A 27,335-nucleotide genomic window follows, 5' to 3' on the forward strand; every position below is an offset into this window, starting at 1 on the left:
AAGAAATGCAGAATATTGAGTAGCTGCTGGTGCCCTTTTGGAGAAGAAAGTGCTGGGCCAGAGTCTATACAGTGCAGCTTCTTGGCATCTGATTTTTGTTGCTGAAAAAGTGCTTAAGACTGTTTTAAGACCACATAAGACCAACTATGGTCTTGTGGGAGATGCTTCTATTTACCAAAAGAAATCCCTGCAGAGACCAATTGACCTAGGTATACAGAGAAATAGACTTCTGAAGGCAAAAAGTCCACTTATCTGTGATTACGGGGGGCAGTCTTGGTGACTGGGTGTATCATCTCTCAGTACTTCTCAAGCTAGAGTACTGATGTATTCCATGGATATATGGGAAACTATAGGATAAATGTAGTCCAGTTTTCTGTAGAGTCAATTTTTCAGCTTTATTGGAAAGATTAATAAAAGCACATGGCCAGTAAGTTTAAAATGTTATTTCTTTCAGTTTTTTACAGCTACAGAAAGTTTATTAGTGGTTACTAGGGGCTGGGGCATGGGGGGGATGGGGAGTGACTGATAACGGGTGTGAGATTTCTTTAAAATTATTTCATAGTGAAACAAACATAAATATATTGTGGACCAGAATGCAAAACTTGCACAAATTTTACAAAATTGCTAAGGAAGACTTACAGATACATGGCTAATCATCATCTATTTCCCAGTATGAGTTAAGATTTTATTCTCTATTGCCCACAGCAGTACAGCTTTTTTTTTTTTTAACTTATTTATTTTACTTATTTACTTTTGGCTGCATTGGGTCTTCATTGCTGCATGTGGTCTTTCTCTAGTCGTGGCGAGCGGGGGCTACTCTTGGTTGTGGTGTGCGGGCTTCTTGTTGCGGTAGCTTCTTTTGTTGCGGAGCACGGGATCTAGGCACACGGGTTTCAGTAGTTGTGGCGCACCGGCTTAGTTGCTCTAGGGCATGTGGGATCTTCCTGGACCAGGGCTCGAACCCGTGTCTCCTGCATTGGCAGGCAGATTCTTAACAACTGTGCCACCAGGGAAGTCCAGCAGTACAGCGTTGATTAAAAACACTTTCAAAAATATGGTCTTGGAATAGACTGGCTTTAGGAAATGACAAGTATTGAAGAAAAGAGGAGAGGATGAGCTCCATTTGAGAGATCCCATTTCCTTCCTTGAATTAAAAGTGACTAACTCTCCCAAAGAAGAGGCAAGAGAAAGCAGGAGCTACGAACAGAGAGTTTTTTTTTTCTTTTTGGACAGTTTTTTGTTGTTGTTGTTGTTGTTTTGGCTGCATTGGGTTTTCGTTGCTGTGCCCAGGCTTTCTCTAGTTGCGGTGAGCGGGGGCTACTCTTAATGAGTGTGCAGGCTTCTCATTGCTGTGGCTTCTCTTATTGCGGAGCATGGGCTCTAGGTGTGCAGGCTTCAGTAGTTGTGGCATACAGACTCTAGAGCAGAGGCTCAGTAGTTGTGGCACACGGGCTTAGTTGCTCTGCGGCATGTGGGATCTTCCCAGACCAGGGCTCGAACCCGTGTCCCCTGCATTGGCAGGCAGATTCTTAACCACTGCACCACCCGGGAAGTCCAGACAGACAGTTTTAATGACACTACTGTTTTGTTTTATAGTTCCTTTTCCCATGAAAGCCCCTTTTTGGTAAATGTTATTACTACAGTCTCTATTTTAGTTCTCATTTTAAGAGCTACCATTTATTGAGAACTTCTAATTCTAGGTCTATATGTGGATTTTCATATTTACTCCTTTCAACAGCTCCATGAGGCAGACATAATAAATAACCTAGTAGACGGTATGGATTTGCCCTCAGGTCTCCAAAGCTGGTTGTTTGGGTACGTAGCCACTTTTTGGCTCCCTCTATTCTTGCTATCCTGGTTTAACCAGCAAAGCACATTTACTGGGCAGTAGACGTGTCAAAGGTGAAAGTATTCACATTCAGATAATACTGTGCTGTTGTTTTCAAAGCAGTCCATGTTTCATGAGCCTGCAACAAAAGGAAGCTCAAGTCACGATCTCTGAGTATTTAGAACACATGTTGCATCAATTATTCTGATTATCATGCAGGTATTCTCAAAAGACTGAGAGAAATACAGTGGAAGAATAATACGGAGTAAGGTTTGGTTTTCACACTTTTAGTGACCTGTTTACTTCAGTGCTCAAATGTTTTGCAGTATGTGCGGGGCCACAGTATGAACAAAAGTAGCAGGGTCTTGTTACATTATGGTATCTGTCAGTTGATTACAACAATGGTCTACAATTATAGGCAGGAGTGTACTTGAAAATTTCAATATTCCATAAAGAAGGCACAGTCTACCAGCTTATGTAATTATTTAATTTGCCGAATAAACAAATGTCTTGTTTTAATACTTCTACATGATGCCTGTTGGAGAAAAACAGGTATAAAACTAAATGCATTATTCAAGCTGGTGGTTTTCATCAACAAATGCTAAGCAGAAACTGATCCTAGTGGATGAGCTAAAACCCAGCCAAGCAGAATAAGGATAGAACCCAGGCCCCAGAAGAACAAGGACTTCAATTTCTTTATGACATTATACAACCCTCATGCCTGGTGATAGTGAGAGCCTGATACAGGTGAAAAGAAAGAAAAATAAGTGAAGGAATTAATTAATTTATTAATTGTACATTTTTCTTTTCTAAGTTGCTAAATTGTAGAGGGAAATCATGAATAATTGAAATTCTCAGATAATTCAGCAATTTCATTTGACCCGGAGTTTCAGTGTCATCTTCCGTCAAAAAGGTAAGCATGAAATAAAACTGGCTAATGAAAGTTTCTTCTTTATTTCTCTTGGGGTGAGAATATAAGTAAATAGGAAAATATACAAGAAGCAAGCAAATGAAGGAATGACATTAAAGGCTTAGATAATTATCATGGAGGAAAATTAGTTACTGAACAGCTAAGGGGGAACTGAAATGTGATCATGATCCATCCATCTACCTACCCAAACGTGTAATAATTAATTCACTGAAACTTGAGACTAATGACCTTGATGGATAAGACAAGCACCTTACCTTTGTAGTCTAGCTAGGGAGATTGGGTACACAAGACAAATTATTCCAGGGTGACATTTGAGAGCTATTCACATGTGAACAGGCTGCAAAGGGGAGAGAAAAAGGAAGGACAAATGCCTTCCTGGGAAGAAGGAAAAAGCTTCAGAAAGGAGGGACATTTGATCTTAATCTTGAAAGAGGAGGTGGAATTTACCAGACGAAAGCCACTTCATGGGGAGGGAAGAGCAGGTGTAGGTCAGGGCAGCTAGAGAGAAAAAATAGGAATTGGGCTGGTGGTATGTTAATACCCGCTGAAGCCATGCCTATTTAAAAAGAGAGATGGTGAGTACGTATAACTGAATCACTCTGTTGTACACCTGAAACTAACACAACATTGTTAATCAACTGTACTCCAATATAAAATAAAAAGTTTAAAAAATAAAAAAATTAAATTAAAAAAAATAAAAAGAGAGATGGTAAAAAGCCATTTGTTTCTAATGCAAATACCTGATCAGCCAGTGTGTTTCGCCATGTACTCAGACTGTGATCTGGGTTCCAGTAATCCTGAAAATATATGTGTCTTTTGAGATGTAGGAACTGGTTTGATGGGTCCTCCAGTAAAAATGGTGCTCCCAACGCTCCTGTAATTGAGTCCAAAAGCACAGCATCTCTTAAGGCAATGTTTTACATTTCAGTGTTTCCTCTTAAAGAAACTGTGTCCTTTTAAAGCAGCTGTGGTCTTTGGGAGGATGGACAACTGAGAAGGAAACTCTGGAAAAGCTATGCCCTGTGGGAGAAGGCTGCTCCTCAGTCCTTTGGCATCATTGTACTGTCACAACCCTATGTGACCTGCATATCGTACAGCATGAAAACCAGTGCCGTGTGGTGGTGGAGAAGATTTTCAGTGTTTCTGTTCACGCATGGGAGCCTGCAGACTTATATTCAAATTTCAGCTCTGTCACTTTTTTAGGCAAGTTGCTTAGTTTCTCTGAACTCTAGATTTCTTGTCTGTAAAGGGTACAATAATAATAAAAACAATAACACAGTAAGACAATAACAGCCTTACTATAAGGATTGGATACATTAATAGATATAAACCACTTGGTTCAAACCTGGAAGTCTACAATCTTATTCTTGCTTTCCTAGCCTTCCAAAATAGAACATATCTTTCATTTTGAAGTAGACTGACCCAAATCTGACACTGTAGTTAAAATTGTTAACATTGATAGAGCCTTCTTTAAATCAAACAGGCTTGCATTTTCTATCTTCTTCCCACTCTAGAATTAAGAAAAAACTAATTTTTAAAACCCATACTTCTTTAGGATCTTGAAATTTTAACAGTCTATATTGTGCTTTCATTCTTAAAAAAACTGCAATCATGTTCAGAGTTGTAACTTGAATCAATATAAATGAAGAACATACTCCTGACTTACTCATGATAATATAATCTGTTCATTGCTTGTGGTAAAGAAGCATTTATTAAGAATCAAATTGTAAGTAATGTTACATTAGACACTCTACATCTTCATCATCAACAAGCCTTCATTGACCAGTAATGTCTATAGATCAGGGTTACAGTGAGTTTGCTATAAGATATGAAACCTCCCTTCTATAGGAGAGGGGATGGAGGGTCCAAGATACAAAATAAAACAAGGCAACACAGGATTTGATTGTGCTAAGGGAGCTTAGGAGAAGGTGTTGATATGAAGCATTGGAGCACTGGAGCACAGGCAGACATTTTCATGGTCAGGGAAATTGCTTAGCCTATTCCTTGAAGAAAAGAATATATTTAGCATAATGGGAGAAGGGGCAAGTCTTTTAATTTGAAGCTGAAAGAATGATGTGAACAAAGGTATGACATTAGGAATCTAAAGACCAATGTCTGAAAACAATGGTTAGAGGTGGCTGGATTAGAGTTTTAAATAAATAAATAAATAAATAAATAAATAAAATTAGTTAACATTTATTGAGCATTATGCTGAATGTTTTACCTGAATTACCTTGTTTAATACTCACAACAAACCTAAGAAGTGGTACTGTCTACTTTATTATGTAGACAAGGAAACTAAGGCACAGAAAAGTTACATAATATGTTCAAGGCTACAGAGCTAGTGGGAAGGGGAGATGGAATTCGCTCTTCAGAGCCACTGCACTATATTATTACTAAGAGAGAGGAATGCTTAGGGCCAGATAACAGTAACAATAATTATAAAAATATTTTGTATTTACAGAAAAAAGGAAATAATTATTCTTTACACATTCCTTATGATCTCATGCTTTCCCAAGCTTGGCCTTGAGCTCTAAGCAGCATTCTAGTTATCAGCTCTATTATTTCTAGTTTAATTTGTCAATCTAGTAAGCTCTAGTTCTAAACAGATATTGAAAATGATAGCCTCGGGCTTCCCTGGTGGCGCAGTGGTTGAGAATCTGCCTCACAGTGAAGGGGACACGGGTTCGAGCCCTGGTCTGGGAAGATCCCACATGCCGCGGAGCAACTGGACCCGTGAGCCACAACTACTGAGCCTGCGCGTCTGGAGCCTGTGCTCCGCAACAAGAGAGGCCGCGACAGTGAGAGGCCCGCGCACCGCGATGAAGAGTGGCCCCCGCTCGCCGCAACTAGAGAAAGCCCTCGCACAGAAACGAAGACCCAACACAGCCAAAAATAAATAAATAAAGGAGTTCCTTTAAAAAAAAAAAGAAGGAATGAACTCTTAAGGTTATACAAATTTTGTGCCATAAGACCTCCACTTGCCTCACCCTAGTTCCTAATCTGATAATCATCATTGCATGGAAAGACAAACAATAAATAATCCTTGCCACTAAGGAACTCACATTATATTCAGAGTTTTAAAATAATTATAAAAAGATATATTGTGACTAGATATCTGAAGGGGGAGTGATTAATTCCAATATTGGCAGGAAGCCGTCACAGAGAAGTTGGTTTTGAGTTAACCTTCGAAGGATGTAAAGCTTCCACAGCCAGGCGGAAGGGAGTGGAAGCAAAGAGCATACATGTCAGGCTGAAGAAGCTTGGAGAGCCGAGGAACAGAGGAGCAGAGTGAGGCGCATGTTCAGTGACCCTCGCTTTGCCGATGTGATTGAAAGGTAGGGGTGTTTGTGGTGTAGATGTGTCAGAGATGATGTTGGAAAGATAAGCTGGAACTCCATTCGGAAGGATTATTGCCATCATACCAAGGAGTTTGGACTTTATAAGTAATTATCATTTCTGAACAGGAAAAATGACAGGATAGATATACTTTTAAAATTGTTGTTTTATTGTGATAAAATATACATAACATAAAACTTACCATTGGAACCATTTTTCTGGGGTTTTATCTTGTTCCCTCATCTGGTACATAGCCCTCTGCCTTTTCATCTTGTCTATCTTTCTATGAATGTGGTTTTTGTTCCACGGGCTGCAGGATTGTAGTTCTTCTTGCTTCTCTGAACCATTTTTTATTGTACAATTCAGTGGCATCAAATATATTCACAGTGCTGTGCAACCATCACCACTATCTCCAGACTTCATCATCCCCAGTAGAAATTCTGTACCCTTTAAACAATAACTCCCATTACCCTCTCCCCCAGGCCCTTGTAACCACCATTTACTTTCTGTCTCTATGAATTTGCTTATTCTAGGTACCACAAGGAAGAGGAGCCATGCAACCTTGGTCCTTTTGTGTCTGACTTACTTCACTTAGCATAACGTCTTCATGGTTTACACATGTTGTAGCATAGGACAGCATTTCATTTCTTTCTAAGGCTGAATAATATTGTGTACGTGATGCCAACATTTTGTTTATCTATTCACAGATTAACCTTTGCAAAGTCCTTTGTCAGTGTTGTGGAGGACAGGTGGTAAAAGGAAGAGAGCAGAGTGAGAGATACAAAGTCGGATGCTCTTCGAATAGTCCAGATGAGAGATTAGTAGGACCAGAATCAGGTAAGTGACAGCAGGAATGGGAAGACAGGATTGATCTGGAGAGAACAGGAAACTCTCATTCATTTGAGCTGATTTCTGTGGATGAACCAGCATCAAAATTTTGGTTTTACCTGGGATGTGTTAATAGGTGACTTTTCAAATTTCTCTTCATTCTTTTTGAAGAAAATGTGTTAGTTACAGTGTTACATGTTTAATGTAGATTTTTTCTGTTAAAAAAAGGGAAACAAAGGTAGTGGCTAGGCAAGTAGACCCAATACCATCAATATCTAATAAGTATTTCTAAAAAAACTATGTTTAGAATATAATTTACAGCCACATAAGAAATTACGGTAATTGCTTAAAATAGTGCTACTTGGAATCACCCAAAAGTAAAACCAATATTCTGTACCATAATTATCCTGGTGCATTGTACAATAACTAAGAAAAAAATGCTATTCATAAATCTTGGCAGAGAGGCATGCCTTAAAATATAAGCCATAGCTATTTTAAGCTCTAATAATTCTGTCTTTGTAAATCTTCCATCTCTTTGCTCATGGAAAATGTTCCATCTCTTCTTTCCCCCTACCTCCCAGAACAAAGTTCCTACCTCAGCATTATGCGCCCAACAGGCACCCAATAAATATTAATTGGTGGTGATAATAACATCACCCATGAGAGAGACAGAAAGCAGTATTTATTATCCTACTTCACAAATGAGAAAATTGATACACAGAGATGAAATGACTCACTCAAGGTCACATAGTAAGTCAGTGGCAGGGCTGGAAATAAAATGGAAGTAATATAGAAGGGCATGCTATTATCCTCTCTGCTTGAGAAATTCCCCCCCCCCCCTTTTCATTCTGCCTGATCAACCTTGAAAGTTAGTGAGAGCAAGATCAGAGTTTTGTGTTTGTAAACCTAGATAGTACTGCTGGGGATTGAAACTGAACCCTGAGTTTTATTATTCTTTCGGTTTTTAAATATGTTATGTGTGTGTGTGTGTGTGTGTGTGTTTGTGTGTGTGTGTTTTAATGTAGACAGTATCAGCCAGGTTAGTTTTAAACTTAATAATCATAAGCTGTAAAAAAAATCTTCCTCTCTTCCTTTCCAACTCCCTACATACCCTCCTTGCTTTCATGCTGTATCACAGTCAGTTTTAATAGGACCTGTCAAGCTTCATCCTATTATCTAAACATTTCTGGAATATCCTCTGCAGAAAAGTCTGTATGGCAGAAATAAGGCAGACACTTAACAGTGTGGAGAGGTTTGAGATCACAGCTCTCCCCATGCAAGCCCAGAAGGATCAGAGACCCAGAGTCACTTCTTACTCCTGCATCTCCATTTTATGCTCTGTAAAACAAGGCTGGATCACATGATCTCTTTCAGCTCTAATATTTTGAACTGGAATATATTCATAACAAATAGGTCCTTAACTAAAAATTTCTTTCTCTGTATGGTATTATATCATTGGAAGCGTACAGAATATGCTAAGTGGGCACAGCCCCTACTACTGTCAAGGAATTTACATGCTGAGACTTATTTCTGTCCGAACTGAGACAGACAGAAATAAGTGAAAGGGAAGTCAAAATAGGCCTGGCCAATAATTAAAGCAAAACAAATAAAAATGTATTTCCATTAGGCACAAAGAGATGGGTGCCCATCGCGGGCTGATAGGCAGTGTGGAAGTACGGGAAACTATATAATTAGAAGTGGAAAGACTTCCTATATTGCCATCGCCCAGGGGAGGTTGAAAAAGAGTCTTTAAATTCGATAATGGAGAAATAACTGAATAGTCTATATACTATGCTCATAACCGTTCCTACTTGTGGTAGGAACCTAGACACTGAAAAGATCAGAAAGCCTGATGTGCAACTTTAGACGCAGAATGAAAGGGCAGAGTCTGATGGCAGATTCCTTTTTCTCCCATGCAGAGGAGTCTTATTTAGAGCTCCCTCTTGGTAAATCCGAGAGACATAACTTGGCATGTCCAGCTCATTCTTCCTTTTTCTTCTTGAGAGTGAGCTGCCCTTTCTCAGAACTTGCTGTTCTGGTTCTGCAACCTGAAATCGTATATGAAATTCGCCCAATTCTGGGGTCCCGTCACCTGGCCCTGTACGTACTTATACTATGCTACATTTTCCTAGTTAGCCTCTCAGTGATAAAGGAAATGGGTTGCTTTACATAATCAACTCTGGTTTATTTCTCAACTTGATCAAAACCAGGACTCAGAATGGGAGTGTTTTGTGTCAGAAGGTGTCAGAGAATCCAACAGGTGTGTTGTCACAGAGCCTCACTAAGAAACAGGGAAAAAAAAATTTAAAAAAGAGCATAAACCAGGGCACTCAGCTAGCAGGAGCTTGTCATACCTGGATGGCTGCAACTGTAAACTCCTTCCCTCATGTAACCTTCAATGTCTATGAAGGATTCGATGGGGGCAAAAGACACTAAAAGTCTGTCAGATTCACAGGATAGGCCCTCATCTGGCTGTTTCCCTTAGGTGCTGGGTGATACTGAAGTTTGTACTGGAGATGGAGATTAGCAGTACAGTCATGCCACAAACTCAAAAATACTTAGGAATGGGATTCTGCAAGTAAAGCACTTAGCACTCAGTATAAGCAAGTAAAGAATAATATTTATTATTTACTATTTTGTTGGACTGAGTCTCCGTCCCTGTCCTTAAAATGTTTATGTCTTTAAAAAAAGATGAAATAAGTGCCCAGGCAATTATGTGTGCTTATAAATTAAGTACTAAAATAAAGTATAAATGGTCACTAGTAATTAAGTACAAAAAAGGATGGGGAAAAAAGGATATACAGATGTCTTGGAAATATGATAAAATTTTCAAAGATCTCTCTAATTGTAGGAGAAATTTTATCATTTTGTGAGAGATTAAAATACGCATGTTTAGGTTCAGGTTTTTTGGACTTGAATATTCTCTGCGTTGTAAAGAATTTTCTTTACAGATAATGAAATTGTTATTTTTTCCTTCCCACTCTAAACTTTAGTCACTGACCCAAAACTTTGTGGCAGAAGATTGAAGAGTTGTATTTTAGTATAATGGATTCTCTCACTTGGCTGCAATTCACATAAAGTTGAGAGAGAGAGAGGAGAAATTTGGATTGTGAGGGAAAACTGAAGAAGAAAAAAAAAGGATGAAGGAGAACAGAGAAATCAAGAAAAGAAATCAAAGGAAGGAGAGGAGAGATGGAAGAAGGGAGGTTACAAAGGTTACAAAAGGTGAAAAACCATGGGGAAAGGGGCAGGGCAAATAGGGGAAGTATAGGCAGAAAACAAAGAGGGTTGATGGAAGCGAACTGGAAAAAAAGAGGTGCTGAACTATAGGACCAGCTTACAAATCCCCATGATTTTATTAAACTGTCTGTTAATAAAACACTCCGAAACTGAACTTTTAACTCGGGGACTTCGGCTTTATTGACGTTACCATTGCCAATGTGTCGAGTACTTTGAAAAGCAAACAGAAACTGGTATTACCTGAGTTTAACTTCAATCTGTTTTAACCCGCTCTCAGTGCACTAACATACACCCACATATGTACTCACACGCATGGCCACGTAATTCCCTGGGGCATAGTTTTGACGTTGGCAGGTCTTTCATTAGCTCTGAATTTTGTGGACAGAGACATCTGTGACTCACAAAAGGCAGCATTTTATATGATTCAATCAATGGTGACTCCTTCTGTGTCACTGCCTATGTGTGTGTGGATGGGATTCCCAACCCTAGATCCATGACCAATGGTGGCACGTGGGTAGGAAAACAGTTTTTCTACAACATCAAGAGTGCTCAATGAATCTAGTCACCGGCAGTGGCATTTTGTTCTCCCACCAAGTTATTTTGCAGTTTACTCTCACTACCCACCTCTTTGAGAGCATCAATCAATCTTAAGCCAAAGTGAGTACGTAAAATTAAGAACAAAATCTTTTTTTTTTTTTCTTTTATGTAGTTCCCATCTGGTTAGGTAATACCTTTCAAAATTGAGTTCTTTTTTTTTTATTTGGTTGTGTCAGGTCTTAGTTACGGCGGGCGGGCTCCTTAGCTGTGGCATTCAAACTCTTAGTCGCGGCATGCATGTGGCATCTAGTTCCCCGATCAGGGATCGAACCCGGCTCCCCTGCCTTGGGAGCACGGAGTCCTATCCACTGCTCCACCAGGGAAGTCCCAAGAACAAAATCTTATATAATAAACTAAAACTATATCAGGGAATACAGGCTCTCCAAGAAAGTGGAGGGCTGCAGTGATGACTGAGAAGGTCCATTCCTTCTATGTAGAGAAGAAGGCAAAGGGAAGGATCGGAGGTGCTGACAGTGTTGTGGGGAAGAAAATATGAGCTTAAAAGCTCTTGTCAAAAACAAACAAACAAACAAAAACAAACAAAAAAACCTTTCAAGACAAATAGGACTTGGTTACTAACTCTGGTTTGAAAAACAAGAGCTGGAACTATGCTAGAGAAACAGGCCAAAAGCAGTTTATTTCTTCCCCTGTCTAAAACCAGAAGGCATACTTGTACTTTATGGATAGATCTGACCATAAGCCAACAATATGGGCATGAACCCTCAAATTGTTTCATGGATGGGTCAACCCCAAGGACTGCTTTACTTACTCAGTGAAGCACTTTCCAAATATGTGCATTGTCCATATTTCCTCTTTATGAGAAATAGGGCTGTTTCATTTTTAAAAGTGCCCTGTTACAATACTACAAAGCTATGGTAATCAAAACAGCATGGTATTGGCATAAAAACAGACATATGAGAATAGAGAGCCCAGAAATAAACCCACACACCTTCAGTCAATTAATCTTCGACAAAGGAGGCAGGAATATACAGCGGAAAAAAGACAGTCTCTTCAGCAAGGGGTGTTGGGAAAGCTGGATAGCCACATGTAAATCAATGAAGTTAGTACATTCCCTCATACCATACACAAAAAATAATCTCAAAATGGTTTAAATACTTAAATATAAGACATGACACCATAAAACTCCTAGAAGAGAACATAGGCAAGACATTCTCTGACATAAATCGTAGCAATGTTTTCTTGGTCAGTCTCCCAAGGCAAAAGAAATAAAAGCAAAAATAAACAAATGAGACCTAATTAAACTTAAAAGCTTTTGCATAGCAAAGGAAACCATAAACAAAATGAAAAGTCAACCTACGGATTGGGAGAAAATATTTGCGAACAATGCAACCAACAAGGGCTTAATTTCCAAAATATACAAACAGCTCATACAACTCAATATCAACCAAACAACCCAATCAAAAAATGGACAGAAGACCTAAATAGATATTTCTCCAAAGAAGACATAGAGATGGCCGACAGTCACGTGAAAAGATGCACAACATTGCTAATTATTAGAGAAATGCACATCAAAGCTACAATGAGGTATCACCTCACACCAGTTAGAATAGCCATCATCAAAATGTCTACAAATAACAAATGCTGCAGAGGGTGTGGAGAAAAGGGAACCTTCCTACACTGTCGGCGGGAATGTAAATTGGTGCAGCCACTATGGAGAACAGTATGGAGGGTCCTTAAAAAACTAAAAATAAAATTACTCTATGATCCAGCAGTCCCACTCCTGGGCATATATCCAGAAAAGATGAAAACTCTAATTTGAAATGATACATGCACCCCAGTGTTCATACAATAGCCAAGACATGGAAGAAACCTAAGTTTCCATCAATGAATGGATAAAGAAGATGTGGTACATACATACAGTGGAATATTACTCAGCCATAAAAAAGAATGAAATAATGCCATCTGCAGCAACATGGATGGACCTAGAGATTATCGTACTAAGTGAAGCAAGTCAGACAAAGACAAATATCATATGATATCACTTATTTGTGGAATCTAAAAAATGATACATGTGAACTTATTTACAAAACAGAAATAGATTCACAGACATAGAAAACAATCTTATGGTTACCAAAGGGGGAAAGGGGGAGAGAGAAATTAAGAGTTTTGGATTAACAGATACACAGTACTACATATAATGTAGATAACCAACAAGGACTTACTGTATAACACAGGGAACTATATTCAATATCTTGTAATAAACTATAATGGAAAAAAAATCTGAATTTGAATCACTTTGCTATACACCTGAAACTAACACAACATTGTAAATCAACTATACTTCAAAAAAATTAAAAATTAAAATAAAAGTGCCCTGTTGAGGTGGAACAAGTTGGGTTTGGGACTTTTCTTTAAATCAGTACAACTAGGAACGGTTCTTGATTATGTCCTGGTTTGGCTCTATTTTCTCAGATAAAATCACCCAGCTCCCTAACTTCTGACCTTTTCTTGTGGGACCAATGGCTACCATATTGGCTCTATTACTTTTCCTGTGGAACCAATGGCTACCATATTGGCTCTATTACTTTTCCTGTGGAACCAATGGCTACCATATTGGCTATATTACGTTTTTGGGAGGAGGTCTTGTTGTGTGCTCTGCTGCCTATCTGATGCCTGCATATCCCATACCCGGCACTGCAGTGACAGAGGGGACAGTTTGTGTGGCAGAAAGAAGAGTTTTGTTCTCAGAAGACCTGGATGTAGAATTTAGATGTAAATCTGGCATTGATCATTTTTTAAAAAAATTGAATTAATTAATTTATTTATTTTTGGCTGCATTGGGTCTTCATTGCTGCACGTGGGCTTTCTCTAGTTGCAGTGAGCCAGGCTACTCTTCATTGCGGTGTGCGGGCTTCTCACTGCAGTGGCTTCTCTTGTTGTGGAGCACAGGCTCTAGGCTCATGAGCTTCAGTAGTTGTGGCATGCGGGCTCAGTAGTTGTGGCTCACGGGCTCTAGAGCACAGGCTCAGTAGTTGTGGCGCTCAGGCTTAGTTGCTCTGTGCATGTGGGATCTTCCTGGACCAGGGCTCGAACCTGTGTCCCCTGCATTGGCAGGTGGATTCTTAACCACTGCGCCACCAGGGAAGTCCCTGGCATCGACCATTGACCGACTGTGTAGCTTGGTCATTTAACTACTCTAAGCCTCAGTTTCCTCTTTGTATGAGACTCATAACACCTATTTTCAGAGTGATTATGAGAGTTGGACTAATGTAACATATGGAAAGGCCCTGACACATAATAAAGATTTAAAATAGTAATACTACTATTTGATGTCTTATAGGAGAAGGCAATTCTGGACCTAAATGCTAAAGAGAGGATTTTTGTTTTGTTTTTTAATCAAATCATGACACTTACACTTCTAATTGTCTGACCAGGGAATCAGCCCCAATGTGTATAAGTTCATATTTTGAGAAAATCAGTAAAATAATTTGGGGACTCTGCTCATAAATTTAATTACTTGAGTAGGCTCTTCATCATTTTTGGCTTCAGCATTACCACTAGGGAAATGGATAATGAGATCTTTTCCCTACTTACTTCAAATTAAGTTCTAGACAAAAGTAATTTATTAGACAACTAATCTGTAACAGAGAAAACTTTTTTAAATAATAAAAATGAACTTTTAAAAATTGTTGTTTTCTTATGGCAAGCAGAAGGGCTCCAGGGAAGTGCAGATGAATAGGCTACATTCTTAAATGAAAAAGGAGGCGGGGAGTGGGTGGGGAAAGAAAAAAGTTGGTTCAAACTATTATTTCCTACTTTAGAGCTATGTGATTTAGAAAATGTCAGTTAAACTAGTTTTTAGTGTAACAAATGAATCTGGTTCTAAAGACTGCAGTCCCCTCCTCCTGTAAGCAGTAGAGGATTCTTTCCTGAGATCTGAAGGGTTAATCCAGCAGTGTAAACCTCCCTCTGTCCTTGGATTCTGATCCTCAACTTGTTCTTTCATGAACTTCAACTACCTAATTTTACTTACTTACTTATTTATTTATCAATCAAGTAAAGTTAGTCAAACCAGTCGTCTTTATAGGTAGACATATCTTCATCTCAGCTGGAGTTAAAGTTAATTCCAACTTGTTTTTAAAGAAAGTCAATGAAAGTCAGTTTACAGAACCATTTTCCTTTTGGCCGGTATTTTTGACTCTGCAGTGTTCACAGGTGAATGTGGACCAACTGTAGTGCTTTTACCCTTGTGATCATCCACTATCACCCACTCTAAAGTCAGCTGCATGGATGAGAATTTAAAGCAAAGCATTGTACTGATGGTTTATAACCAGCCCCTGACTTCCGTTTACAGTTGCTCCTCAGACATGCTCTTAAACTGAGCCAGCCTCACTTACTTCAGCTGGATGTGTGGGCTGTAACTGGGTGTGACTGTATTTGCCTTGATGATAACTGCTTAATAATAACTTGGCTAAAATTTGCTAAATCATTTGTTTAAACATGTCCTAAATGCAAAGTGCAATATAGATGATTAAAACTCTTTGTTAAAATTATTCATATGCTTAGGAATAAAGGGCTAATCATATACACACGTATATATGTGTACACACATGTCTAGATTCATACTCTAAATATATATCTATATCTATTTATGTGTGTGTATCTCAAGCGAAATACATATTTCTTTTGCTTGGGTCTCAAGCTTGTCATAAAAGTAGAAATTTATTCTGATTTAAGCACCTTCATCAGAAGTATTTATAAATTATAAAGATTTAAGCATGAAAATAATTTACACCTTTGTAAGTATTTGCAGTTTTGGATACAAAATGACCTCTCAGTTCAATTCAGATATAAGCCCCTGAGTTACTGGGTCACTTTGGCAGCAAATCATCTGGCCTTTGGTGACTTCTTCAGCACTTCTCTGAGCTACAGCTTGCCTAAAAGGTTAATGAATTCACGCTCTCAGAGTCCCTTGAGGTTTCCACATAATTGTATCATGTAAGTATTACAGTTTATAAAAGACATTGAAAATTTTTCTTTGTTCAAGGAACACTTCTTTGGAGGTAGCAGTTAAATAGACTTCTTAGCAACAATAACATGTTAATACATAATTAGGAATAGAATGATCACACATACAGTTAACACTAACATGTCCAAAACCACAGCATGACACAATAGTTTGGTTTCCCTAATGCTTTAGAATTGGCCTATGAACAAAACATGTTTGTTCATTTCTTTAAAAAGTCAAAAGGGGTTATCAATCCACCTAACAGTTGTAAAAGACATGGTAAAAAAAAAAAGAAATAGGCTCTTACCTATAAGCACTGTTGAACACAGGGCCACTTGAAGCATTTTATAGGCCATGATCCTGTTTTGGAAAGAAAAGATTTATTTATTTTAATTTAGACTGAGCAGAGCTTTAGGGCATATGGGGTACTTTCCAGGAATATGAAGCATTTGCTGCGTACCTGGAGGCCCTATGAGCTGAGACAAGTCAGAGAGGCTGCTGCATGAGATGGCCTTTTTATATAACTCCTACCTTTTTACCCTTTGGACTTTTTGAACTGACTTTTTACAGGCTGTTCTTATATGGGCTGTGTATTTACTTACTAATTTTACCATCCACACAGACTAATGTAATGTTAAAAAACGTACCAAAACAAAACAAAAAAGGTGAAAAAACTGGATCACCTACACATCGCTGTGGGGATAGAAAATGGTACAGTCACTTTGGAAAACAGTTTGGCAGTTTCTTACAAATCTGAGTGTACAACTAACCATACAACCCAGCAACTGCACCACTAGGGATTTATCTCAGTGAAATGAAAACTTATGTTCTTACGGAAACCTGTATAAGAACGTTCACAGCAGCTTTATTAGTAATAGGCAAAAACTGGAAACAACGCAGATGTCCTTAACAGATGAATGTTAAATACATTGAGGTACATCTACACCATGGAATACTACTCAGCAATAATAATATAATAAAAATTATCGATAGACACAGCAACTTGGATGAATCTCTAGGGAATTATGAAGAGTAAAACTGGCAATCTCAACTGGTTACTTCCTGTATGATTCCATTTATATAACCTTCTTGATATGACAAAATTATAGATGAAGAAAGTTTTAGTATTTATTAGGGATTAGGGATGGAGGCGGGTGGGTGTGGTTATAAAAGGGCAATACATGGGATCCTTGTGGTGGTGGAACTATTCTGTATCTTGACTGGTGGTGGATTTGTGAACATAAACATGATACAATTGTATCATCTTCTTAGATTCCACATATAAGTGATACAAATGAACTGATTTACAAAACAGAAACAGACTCACAGACTTCGAAAACAAATTTTTTATAAAGATTTTTTTTTTTGATGTGGACCATTTTTAAAGTCTTTATTGAATTTGTTACAATATTGCTTCTGTTTTATGTTTCAGTTTTTTGGCTGTGAGGCATGTGGGATCTTAGCTCCCTGACCAGGGATCAAACCTGTACCCCCTGCATTGGAAGGTGAAGTCTTAACCACTGGACCGCCAGGGAAGTCCCCCAAAACAAATTTATGGTTACCAAAGGGAAAGGTGGGGAGGAGGGATAAATTAGGAGTTTGTGATTAACATATACACACCACTATATATAAAACAGATAATCAACAAGGACCTACTGTATAGCACAGGGAACTTTACTCAATATTCTGTAATAACCTATACGGGAAAAGAATTTGAAAAAGAATGGATATATGTATATGTATAACTGAATCACTTTGCCCTACACTTGAAACTAAAACACACACACACACACACACACACACACACACACGATAAAATTGCATAGAACTAAATACACCTCTCTCCATCTCTCTTACACACACACACACACACACAAATGAGTACATATAAGACTGAGGAAATCTGAATAGGATTAGTAGATATATCAATGTCAACATCCTGGTTGTGATATTGCACTGCATTATAGTTTTGTAAAACATTACCACTGGGGGAAGCTCAGTGAAGGTCACATGGGATTTCTCCGTATTATTTCTTACAAGTACGAATGCTTCTACAGATCTAAAAATAAAAAGTTTAATTAAAAACAAAGGAATGTTTAACTGAGTGGTAAAATTTGCTTGTTTCCAACAAAAGTATATAATGAATACAATCAGAACACCTTTTTTTTAATTTTGATTTTTCAAACAATTCCCTTTATCAGTGGCATGATTAACAGTTAAATGAATAATTTCATCATCATACAGTTTATTCGCAATAGAAACTATGCATCTTTTAGCCAGTCTCATCAAGATTATGCAATCTGTAACAAGTAAGGTGTAGGGATAGAAAAGTGGTAGGAGATGACTTTCTGGATGTTTACCTTTGAATCATAGAGCGTTTAGAAACCTGGATCTACCTAGCTGGGAGCTGTGCTTCCGATTACTGATGGAGGGCTTGGGAAGACAGGTATCTGGAAATAAGCACAGCAGAGTCTTGGCAGCCTATCCCATGTGTCCATCTAGAAAAGATTTTGTTGGTGCAACACCTACTGCCATATTTCTGTAAGGCTCCTTGTTTATTACTTGATGGAGCGGTGTAAATATGCACCTGTGTGATAGACTAGAAGAACCTCACGAAAACCAAAGGGAAAGTACTTTCTTGTTATTTAAAATTTATAGAACCAAAAGAGAAATTCATCTTTCCCTCTTCTTCTCTTCCTTCCATCATTCTTCAACTTTTGGCACCTAAAATGAGCCTTGTCTGGAGGAGGGATGGGAGCAGGGTTGCATCCTATCTCTTTTACTTCTTTCACAAAATGGGTCATTAGTTATTTTGGCTGAAGTGTATAATGCAAGTGTAAAGTAATAATAGTTCTTCCATAAATTATATATACAGTCTCATTTAAGCCTAGTGACAATTTTATGGTGAAGGTATTATCATTTTACAGATGGGTAAACTGAGGCTCAGAGAGGTTTAATAACTTGTTGAAGGAGTGTCCAGAAATTACAGGGTGAAACTTTGAAGCAGAAGTAGAGCGCTGCTTGTGCTTAGAGGCAAAAGCCAGTGAAATGAAACAAATTAAGGTGAATGTGACCCCAATCTGGCCCACAGGTGAAGGTGGCCTCAGCAACTCAGGTTCGCAGGGGAAGTAAAGGTATTTGATCCTTCATGGGCCAGAAAATCTTGTCCTTCCTGGTGAATGAAGCCATCTCTGATCCCCCAAATCAGATTTGGCTGCTCTTTCTTACATTTGCATATCCTTGGTACGTAGGCCATCCCTCCCTGTATTATTGTTATGTATGTACATTTCAATGTTCCTGAGTAGATTACACATTTCTTGAAGGCTGGTGCTTCATCTTACTCCTATTTCTATGCCTTCAGCGCCTAGCACAGGACCTTTCATACAATAGCCTCATATAATAGCCCTCAGTAAACATGATTGAACTTAATTGAATCAACCGATTCAAATTAAATTGAATTGTGTTAAACTGAGTCAGTATTTTCCTGCACTAGTCTATCAATTTACAGTCTTATCCTACTGGCAGCAAAAAAAACAAAACAAAAAACAAAACTAAAATGTAGCTGTTTCGTTTTTATGTTAAGCTTTGGTTTTTGAATAGTGTTCCCTATAGCTTGTCTCTTTTTATGATCTATGAAAGAAAAAAGCTAGATCCATAAAAATTGGCAATCTTAATTATAAAGACATAGAAATGCTCTTGGAAATGAAACTGGAATATCTGTATTTGAAAAACAGAAAGATCAAGTGGCATGAATTAATGAAACTCACCAGTGGAGTCTGTTTACAACTTTGATGCTTTATATTTAGAAATTATTACTTTAATATGGTCTGATAGACCTTGGTAATATCCCATGGCCTCTTCCATATCAGTGAAATATAAATGTTAGAAGAAAAATGTATGAAATCAGATCTAATACTATAAAAAAAAATTTTAAACAAGAAAAAAGAAAAGAAAGAAAATTTTATTCTACCAAGGAGCAAACTCAATTTAGTTTCTGCTCTGAGTCATGCTACAAATGCAATCAGACCCAACAAACTGCAAAGCTTTGTAGAATGCAATGCTCATTTATAAAATTCTGATAAGAAGTGATGGGGGGCATGGTGCAGCCTAGCGTGATTCAATGACATCATCAGCATCAAGAAAATGTGGAAGGTTAGTCAACGTGTTGAAGGAGAGGATACTATCCCTTATAAACATTGTACTGAGCTTTCAGCAGCATTTGACCTATTGAAAATAAGCTGGTGATAGCACTTAATTTTGTGAAGTTATTTGAGATTCTCAAAGAGTTACTACCTGAGAACAAAATTTTACCATAGCACCTGGTAAAGGAGTCAGTTTTAAACTGATTTGACTGCAAATGGGTTTGATATAGTTTGTATTCTAAGATAGAGTATTAACATGTCATTATTATCATGTCATGTCATTATTATCAGGTCAGACCTCTTAGAGGTACCATTTCCCTCCTAGGACTGAGGGAATAGCCCATTACACTCATGGTTTTGTTTTACATTTAGGCAGAGAATGACACAGCAACTATATCCCAAGATTGAATGAGAGTTTCTGTAGTCTGTCTTACAGGCAGAAAGTAACTGTTTAGTGAGGCACAAGAAGTCAGATTCAGGCTCAGTTGGTAGAATGCAGAAACTACTTTTGAATTACTATGTAGAATATTGTTTTGCCTTGGAAGCTGGAGCTTTTGTTTTTATTTTTATTTTTTTCTCAATTTGTGAGTAAAACGAAGCCCTGTTGTAGGCGATAGAAGGTATAGTCTTTCTTTAACCTTTTCCCTCCACTTAAGTACACTATATTCCCTCTTACTATCGTAACTATTGACTTTTCAATGCTGTTGTCAGGACATGGGGGCATGTACCCCCTCCCTTCATATATTAATAGCAGGAGCTGGAGTCATTTGGAGATATTAGCTAAAATGTTGGAGAAAAGTATTCTGCTTTTGTATTCATTTTCAGTGTGACTGCTACAGATATTAACACTTGCTGCATCTTCAGATGCATTCGGTTTAATGTGGTTTGGTGAAGTTTAAGGACTTGCCTAATAGACTTCTCTTTTACTAGATGTAGGTGGTTCAGGGTCTTTGAAAGATTGGGCTGATCCTTCCTGGTTTGGGGAGGAGGGGAGAGCTCCCCACTATCCAGGCTCATTGTCATCTTGAGATCTAGGCTACACCTATTGTGCAGGGGTTCCTCCTCCTCCCTCTTTCCCATTTATTTGCTAATCTGGACACCCACTATAGAGCAGTATGAAGACAGACAATGGGGAATTTACAGATTTATCCTTCAGGTGTTCCTTCACTCACCTATTTACTGGGCACTTCCTATGATCATGGCACTTTTCAGAATCCATCTATTTTGAACACATTCCATATACATTGTTCCAAGTACTAGAGTTACAAAGATATGTCAAACATTGTTTCTTGTGTGGGAGAAGATCATTTCAGGGAAAGTCTCCCAGTGAGGCCAATTGGATTTTTTCGTGAGGACAAATCCAGTTGAGGGAGGAAGAAAATTCCAGGAAAGGAAAGAGGATGGGTATAGATCAAGGTGCTCAAATGGACACAATACATTAGTCAGCCGTCATTTGAGGCTATCACAGTAACATCTGGGAATATTGTACTTAAGCAATCCTCTATGTTATTGATGTTCAATAATTTCAGTGATTTCTACTGTTTGTCACCATAAACAAATTGGAGTAATTTAAAGATGTGTCATTAATACAAGTGTATACGGTCTAGCAGTTTAAGTAAAAATACCAATCTGTTTTATGATATGGTGTCAGAATCACACAACTTCTTGATTAAGCTTTGAGATAATGCATGCCAAGGCATTTTCCTCGTTATACACTGAATAATTGATAGTTGATGATATGTGACATTTATTGAGCGTCAGCAATGTGCTAGCTAGTTTACGGAGCACAGAACTATCAAGGGACCTTGCCCAATTGGCTCACTATCAAAACACAGTCTGTCATTTGCTACGTCTTCCATGCTCCACTAAACTAAAAGCAAAGAAAGCATTTCTTGAGAATCACTGCAGTAGTGAATGGGGCTAGATTTTTCTCTGCAGGTGGCTCTGTGGGCATTAGTATTAGTTCCATAGGGAAGCAATCTGTTCCCATGGTTCCGGTAATCTCAGAAGATAAACTTGATAATCTAGTGTAGATCTGAAGTAAAGGCTGTTCTATCATTTTATGATGATTTTTTTTCTCTGCTGCAACCTGTAATTGAGCCCTCACCAGTGTGACTTACTCAGGGTCAAAATGTAAGGGCATGTGTTTCAGTCTAGTGTATAAAAACAACAGCTGGATTCTCCAGGGAAAGGAATAGCTTTAAAGGATTTAAATTATTGCTTGAAATGCCTTGTTCCTTGAGGAAAACATGGGGGAGTTAAGATATAGGAGGTTACGGATGAGGGCATTTGAAAATGAAATGCCATGGGTGGGGAGGCAGATTGGGGAGCATAAACAGAAAATCCTGAGTCCTGGGTTGGAAGGGGCAAGAGTTTAAAAGGAGAACATCTGTTGGCACAGTGGCTGCATAAGAATGGTAGAAATTGCTTCCCATTAATTGTTGTTGGGTGGCGGGTATTAGTTTGTAATATGCTAGAGCATATTACAGCTAGAGCATGTAATATGGCAGCTAGAGCTGCCATAGCAAATACCACAGAATGGGTGGCATAAGCAAAGGAAATTTATTTCTCACTGTTCTGGAGGCTGTAAATCCAAGATCAAGGTGTCGACAGATTTGGTTTCCTCTGAGACCCCTCGTTTCAGCTTTTCTTTAGTCTCTCTCTTGCTGCCTCTTCACATGGCTTTCCCTCTGTGCATGCACACGTCCCTGGTGTCCCTGTCCTAATCTCCTCTTCTTACAAGGACACCAATCAGACTGAATTAGAGCACACCCTAACATTCTCATTTTAACTTAATTACCTCTTCAAAGGCCCTATCTCCAAATACAGTCACATTCTTAGATACTGGGGGCTAGGGATTCAACGTATGAATACGTAAAGTTTGGTAGGGGGGATATAATTCACTCCATAACAAGTTAACAAAGAGAAAAACCTTCAAACTTGGGTAGTTTTGCTTTTCCCAACTCTTGTTTGTCCATAAGGAATAGGAGTATTTGGAAAGTTGACCAAAAATAGTGGATGGAGCAAGAGTCCGCCTGAGACTCTGTCAGCTGACGATGTTTTCCATGGTGAAATTGTTTTTCTCTCTTCAGTAAAAGAGAGGTTTGAGAAAGATAAGAAATGCTCTCTCACAAGCCTCTCTTTCTGTCTTTCCTGATTCAGATTCCATCCTAGGAATTTAACAATCGTTGAATTATTTATATCTCTGGGTCAACATGTTGAGGCTAATGTAAAATTTTAGCTCCCATTCCCATGGAGGTTGGCCACCAGGTTGATGGATACATTTCTTTTCCATGGAAGCAAACTGTATTGGGACAGGTATAAATGGGCAAGAGTGAATTAGGGAGCTTGGAAAGAGGCCTTTGTACCATGGCAGCACTAGTTTCATTTTTAGCAGGCTATTCAGATAGAATTCACAAATTTCTCATGAGCCCTAAAACCAGATTATTTGGCTTATTTCTGGTCATCTAATAGGCATTAAATGCATTATTATAGTCATTTTTTTGTTATCCACTGTAATATAGTTCTCAAGCAATCCGGAGAATATTATCCTTTGGAACTAGAAAATCAAATTTAGTGCAGGTTCCAAGGCTCTTGAAATTGTGATTATCCCCATACAGAGGGTTACTATAAGGAATAGAGATTTAACTTTTAATAGAGGTATAATGGCTTTCAATGTCCCAGTCCCCTTTAGGTCAGAGAGATGTCATATTCTCTACTGTCACCATCAGACTTTCTGCTCAGGATTAATAATCCTTTAGTTACTCTAGATGAGAATTATGATGCCACAAAGAAGAGAACTTTAGGTGGGGATAAGAATGGAGGGGTAGTCCTGAAAAGGAGGATGAGAAAAAGGAAGAGACTACAAACACAGAAAGGATAAGCATTAGGACTCAGTCTAAGATAATTAAACAAAGGTATTTTATGGTCTGATTGAGATAAGGTTATAAAGACAAGACCATGACAGAGTTTGGGGTATGTTTGTGCTCTAGGGGAAAGTGAAAGACAGAAGAGGGGGTGGGTAAATGACCAACTATATACTCTTTTATCATGCACATAGCTGTCTTGAAGAAACTTTTGAATACCTAAGTTATAAAATAATGTGAGGCAATATTTAATAAATCCAGCCAAGTCTAATGAGCCCAATCCCTCGAACTCCTCAGCATATGATGGCATGCTTCTTTGTGGGGGAAGATCCTGCCAGTGGAAAGTTGATAATAATAATTACTTATCACCTCAGGTATCATGGGAATTTTTATCTATAAGAGTTAGGTACAAGAAAAAAGGAAATACCACTTTTGGAGTGGTGATATCCACTGCAAATATGACTTTTCAGTGGTGAGAGACTACCTAGGGATGGGGGCCCCTTAAATGATGGGGCGATTAGCTTTGGCAGGAAGTGATGTTCTGAATAGAGACAACAACCCGCCTGACCAATTCGGTGGTTAGTGATCGGAGGGTAGAGAGTGCTTTTCCTAGGAATGGGGAGGAACAAGTGAGAAAGTTAAAGAGAAAGAAATAGCGCCCCCAGAGAGAGAGCGGTGGAGAGAAGCATGTTACAGAAACTGATACAAAGTCAGGAAGCCACTGTGAAAAGGATTCAGGCTCTAAACCAATGACGCACTTCCCACCCCCAACCTCCCTGTGCCACACTCAAACGGAATGATCTGGGGCGAAAAGGTGTGGAATCTGGAAACTCGAGAGATGTTATGAACTCTCAATCCCCATGTGCGTACTTCATATCAAAGCCTGTGGGCATGTTTTGTTGATTCGATGTTTTCCAATAGCATTATGTGTTATCAGTCACCACACCCAGGAAGATGCTTCATCATTAACCATATCACTGGGATAAGGTCTCAGAGCAAGTTGCCTCTTCTGGACGGCGCTCCAGTCCCCATCCAAGGTAGGGATATCCAGAAACTACCTCTGAGCCAGAAGAGCAGGATGGCATCAGTGTTTGAACTGGGAACCTTGAAACTAGCTACTTCCACATTCAGCCCACATTCAGTAATTCCTCTCCGCCACACCCTATGATTTCCCCCAGCAGTATCTGTGAAATGAAAGGCTTCACACCTTGTTGAGGAAATATCAGGCTACAAAAAAACAAGATGGTAGAGGGTTAGGCTGATGATAGAAGACCCCTGATATCACATCACAGGCTCATTTCTTTTACATGTTGGATTTTTTGCATTGCTTGTTTGTTATATTTATGGTAGAACAAAGATAATTGAAGTTCAACAGTAAAATAAAACCAAAAACTATTCTAAAACTGTTGCGCAGTTTTGATTGTAGACAAAAGTTTTCCCTGCTCTAAAAACTCTTTTTTCATTACAACATTCTTTGAGCATACCTCAAATAACAGAAGTCTGGCGATTTGATGTGGGAGGGATATGATAATAATAAAAATAGTCAGCAAATTTTATATTGAAAACAAAAGTTTATTTAAGTTTCTGAAATAGACCAGGCATTTTCTGGATGTTATTGTGGTACGTTATGGGGGGGAAGACAATTCAATTATGGGTAAGAAAGGTCCCCAGACTGAAAATTGTCCATTGGAGAACATATAGGACAATTTGTTTCATTTCAAAGGTCTGTAATTTGAGTTAGATAAGAAATTTTAAGAGGTGGTTCTTTTTGCCACAGCAGGAAAAATGTGCTTACCTCTCCCTTTGAATTGTCAGTGATTCATTGCACGTCTGTAAGTGCTGTTCTCAAAGGTCAGAGTACGAGTCTTACTTACATGTGTGAGGTTTTTTCCACCTTTGAACTTTTAAAAAGACTCATTACAGAGCGCCCCAAAGATCAATGTGTGTTGTTTTATCACTTTGCATTCTAATAATGCACTGAATTTGGCTATTTGCAATGATTTTTTTCTTTCTTTTTAATTTTTATTGGCGCATAGTTGATTTACAATGTTGTGTTAGTTTCAGGGGTACAGCAAAGTGAATCAGTTATACATATATATATCTCCACTCTTTTTTAGATTCTTTTTCCATATAGGCCATTACAGAGTATTGAGTAGAGTTCCCTGTGCTATGAAGTAGGTCCTTATTAATTATTTATTTCATATACAGTAGTGTGCATATATTAATGTCAATCTCTCATTTATCCCTCCCCTCTCCCTTACCCCCTGGTAACCATAAGTTTGTTTTCTGTATCTGTAACTCTATTTCTGTTTTGTAGATAAAAGGGTTTTGTTGAAAGAAGATGGAACAAGTTTGAGAGGGATCTGGACACATTATTTCCCTTTCATTTTTTAATAGACAAATCCCAGGAAATACAATTATAAGAAACACTGTCTTGTCTTCTCAAGGTGAGGCTAGTGTATGATTCTAGACAGCCTATTGAGTTGATATACAGCCTCAATTCAGAAATTAGACATCCGTATTTAAATGGGGGTTCAGGACAGAAAATTGATTTGCAGATTTTTTTTGATCAGTGTTGACAAATATTAACTCATAGCCATAAAATTCGCATTTCCCCATACATTCACCTGAGCGTGTCTCTTTTCTTCCTGGTATCTTTAACCACCTTCTCCCATTCCCACAATCTTCTCAGCCTCTGACTTCAGAGGCACACAAGGCTCAATAACTTCACTAATATTTTCCATAACACAAAAGTACATTTTATTGAAAAATGACAACCTGTTGTTAGCTAACTCCACTGAAGACAGGAAAACCACATATTTATTTAAAGTGCAAGACAGTACTCTACTTGGATGTGCTGTTTGTTTCATTTGAAATCCTAACGTGACAAAAATGAACTCACTCTCTTCTACCTTTCAAACTGGTAATTTTGGGTGCCTTACCCAGTACTGTCAACGGCAAGACCATCTCCCCAGGACTTCAAGCTTAAAACCATGGAGTAACTTTTGCCCATTCTTTCTTTCCTGCTTCCCTCAGACCCCTGAAGAACTAAGTTAAGCCAACCAAACTTGTATTTTCTCCTTGCATTTACTAGTATCTTGTGGTCCCGTTTAGGAATGCCCACTCCCAGGTTTTCCTAATATCGACCTTTCTTATTCATCTCTTTCTCTCCATGGGCACCACTCCAGTCCTCATTTCCATGGTTTCTTCTCCACTTTATTGCAAGTCTTCCAGAGATGACCTTTATGGCTACCTAAGCTATGAGGGCATCCAGTTCATCTCTTTCCCACATAATATCAAATTCTCCCCAGCTCAGGAGGCTATTTCTCACTTTCTACTGTAACACTCTGCTAACTAGCCTTCCTGCTTCTGGGCTTGAACTCCTCCAACCTAGTACTCACATGCATCCAGAGCAATCCTTACGAAGCACAAATTCATTCATAGCCCTCCATTGCTGAAGGCCTGACTCTGGTTTCCAACCCCTGCAAGATCCACTCCAAATTCTTCAGTACAGCATTCAGGGTCCACCATGACCTGACTCCCACTTCCTTCCCAGCCCTCTTGAAGCTTGCACCCCCTCCTCTCCTGCCCCACT

The 27,335-nt window shown here is 38.6% G+C and overlaps 1 protein-coding gene across 1 annotated transcript; it reads right to left on the minus strand.

The window, feature by feature from the left end:
- Positions 1-377: 377 nt before the first annotated feature.
- Positions 378-16,205, minus strand: C6H3orf85 (chromosome 6 C3orf85 homolog). Its single transcript, XM_068545547.1, has 4 exons — positions 16,193-16,205; positions 16,040-16,092; positions 3,500-3,633; positions 378-1,967 (listed from the first exon to the last, which is right to left on the minus strand). Exons 2-4 carry the CDS (start codon positions 16,086-16,088, stop codon positions 1,878-1,880), a joined length of 273 nt encoding a protein of 90 aa, XP_068401648.1. The 5' UTR covers positions 16,089-16,092; positions 16,193-16,205; the 3' UTR covers positions 378-1,877.
- Positions 16,206-27,335: the final 11,130 nt, after the last annotated feature.

Source organism: Eschrichtius robustus, chromosome 6, assembly GCF_028021215.1.
Source record: "Eschrichtius robustus isolate mEscRob2 chromosome 6, mEscRob2.pri, whole genome shotgun sequence".
NCBI lineage: Eukaryota > Metazoa > Chordata > Mammalia > Artiodactyla > Eschrichtiidae > Eschrichtius > Eschrichtius robustus.

Bases quoted from the DNA above. Each gene is read 5' to 3' on its own strand.
- C6H3orf85 (XM_068545547.1), bottom strand. From the start codon at position 16,088: ATGGCCTATAAAATGCTTCAAGTGGCCCTGTGTTCAACAGTGCTTATA. The intron at 3,634-16,039 runs GTAAGAGCCTAT...ACTCAATTACAG, and splicing joins GTGTTCAACAGTGCTTATAG to GAGCGTTGGGAGCACCATTT. The intron at 1,968-3,499 runs GTATTTGCATTA...CTTTTGTTGCAG, and splicing joins GAAACACACTGGCTGATCAG to GCTCATGAAACATGGACTGC.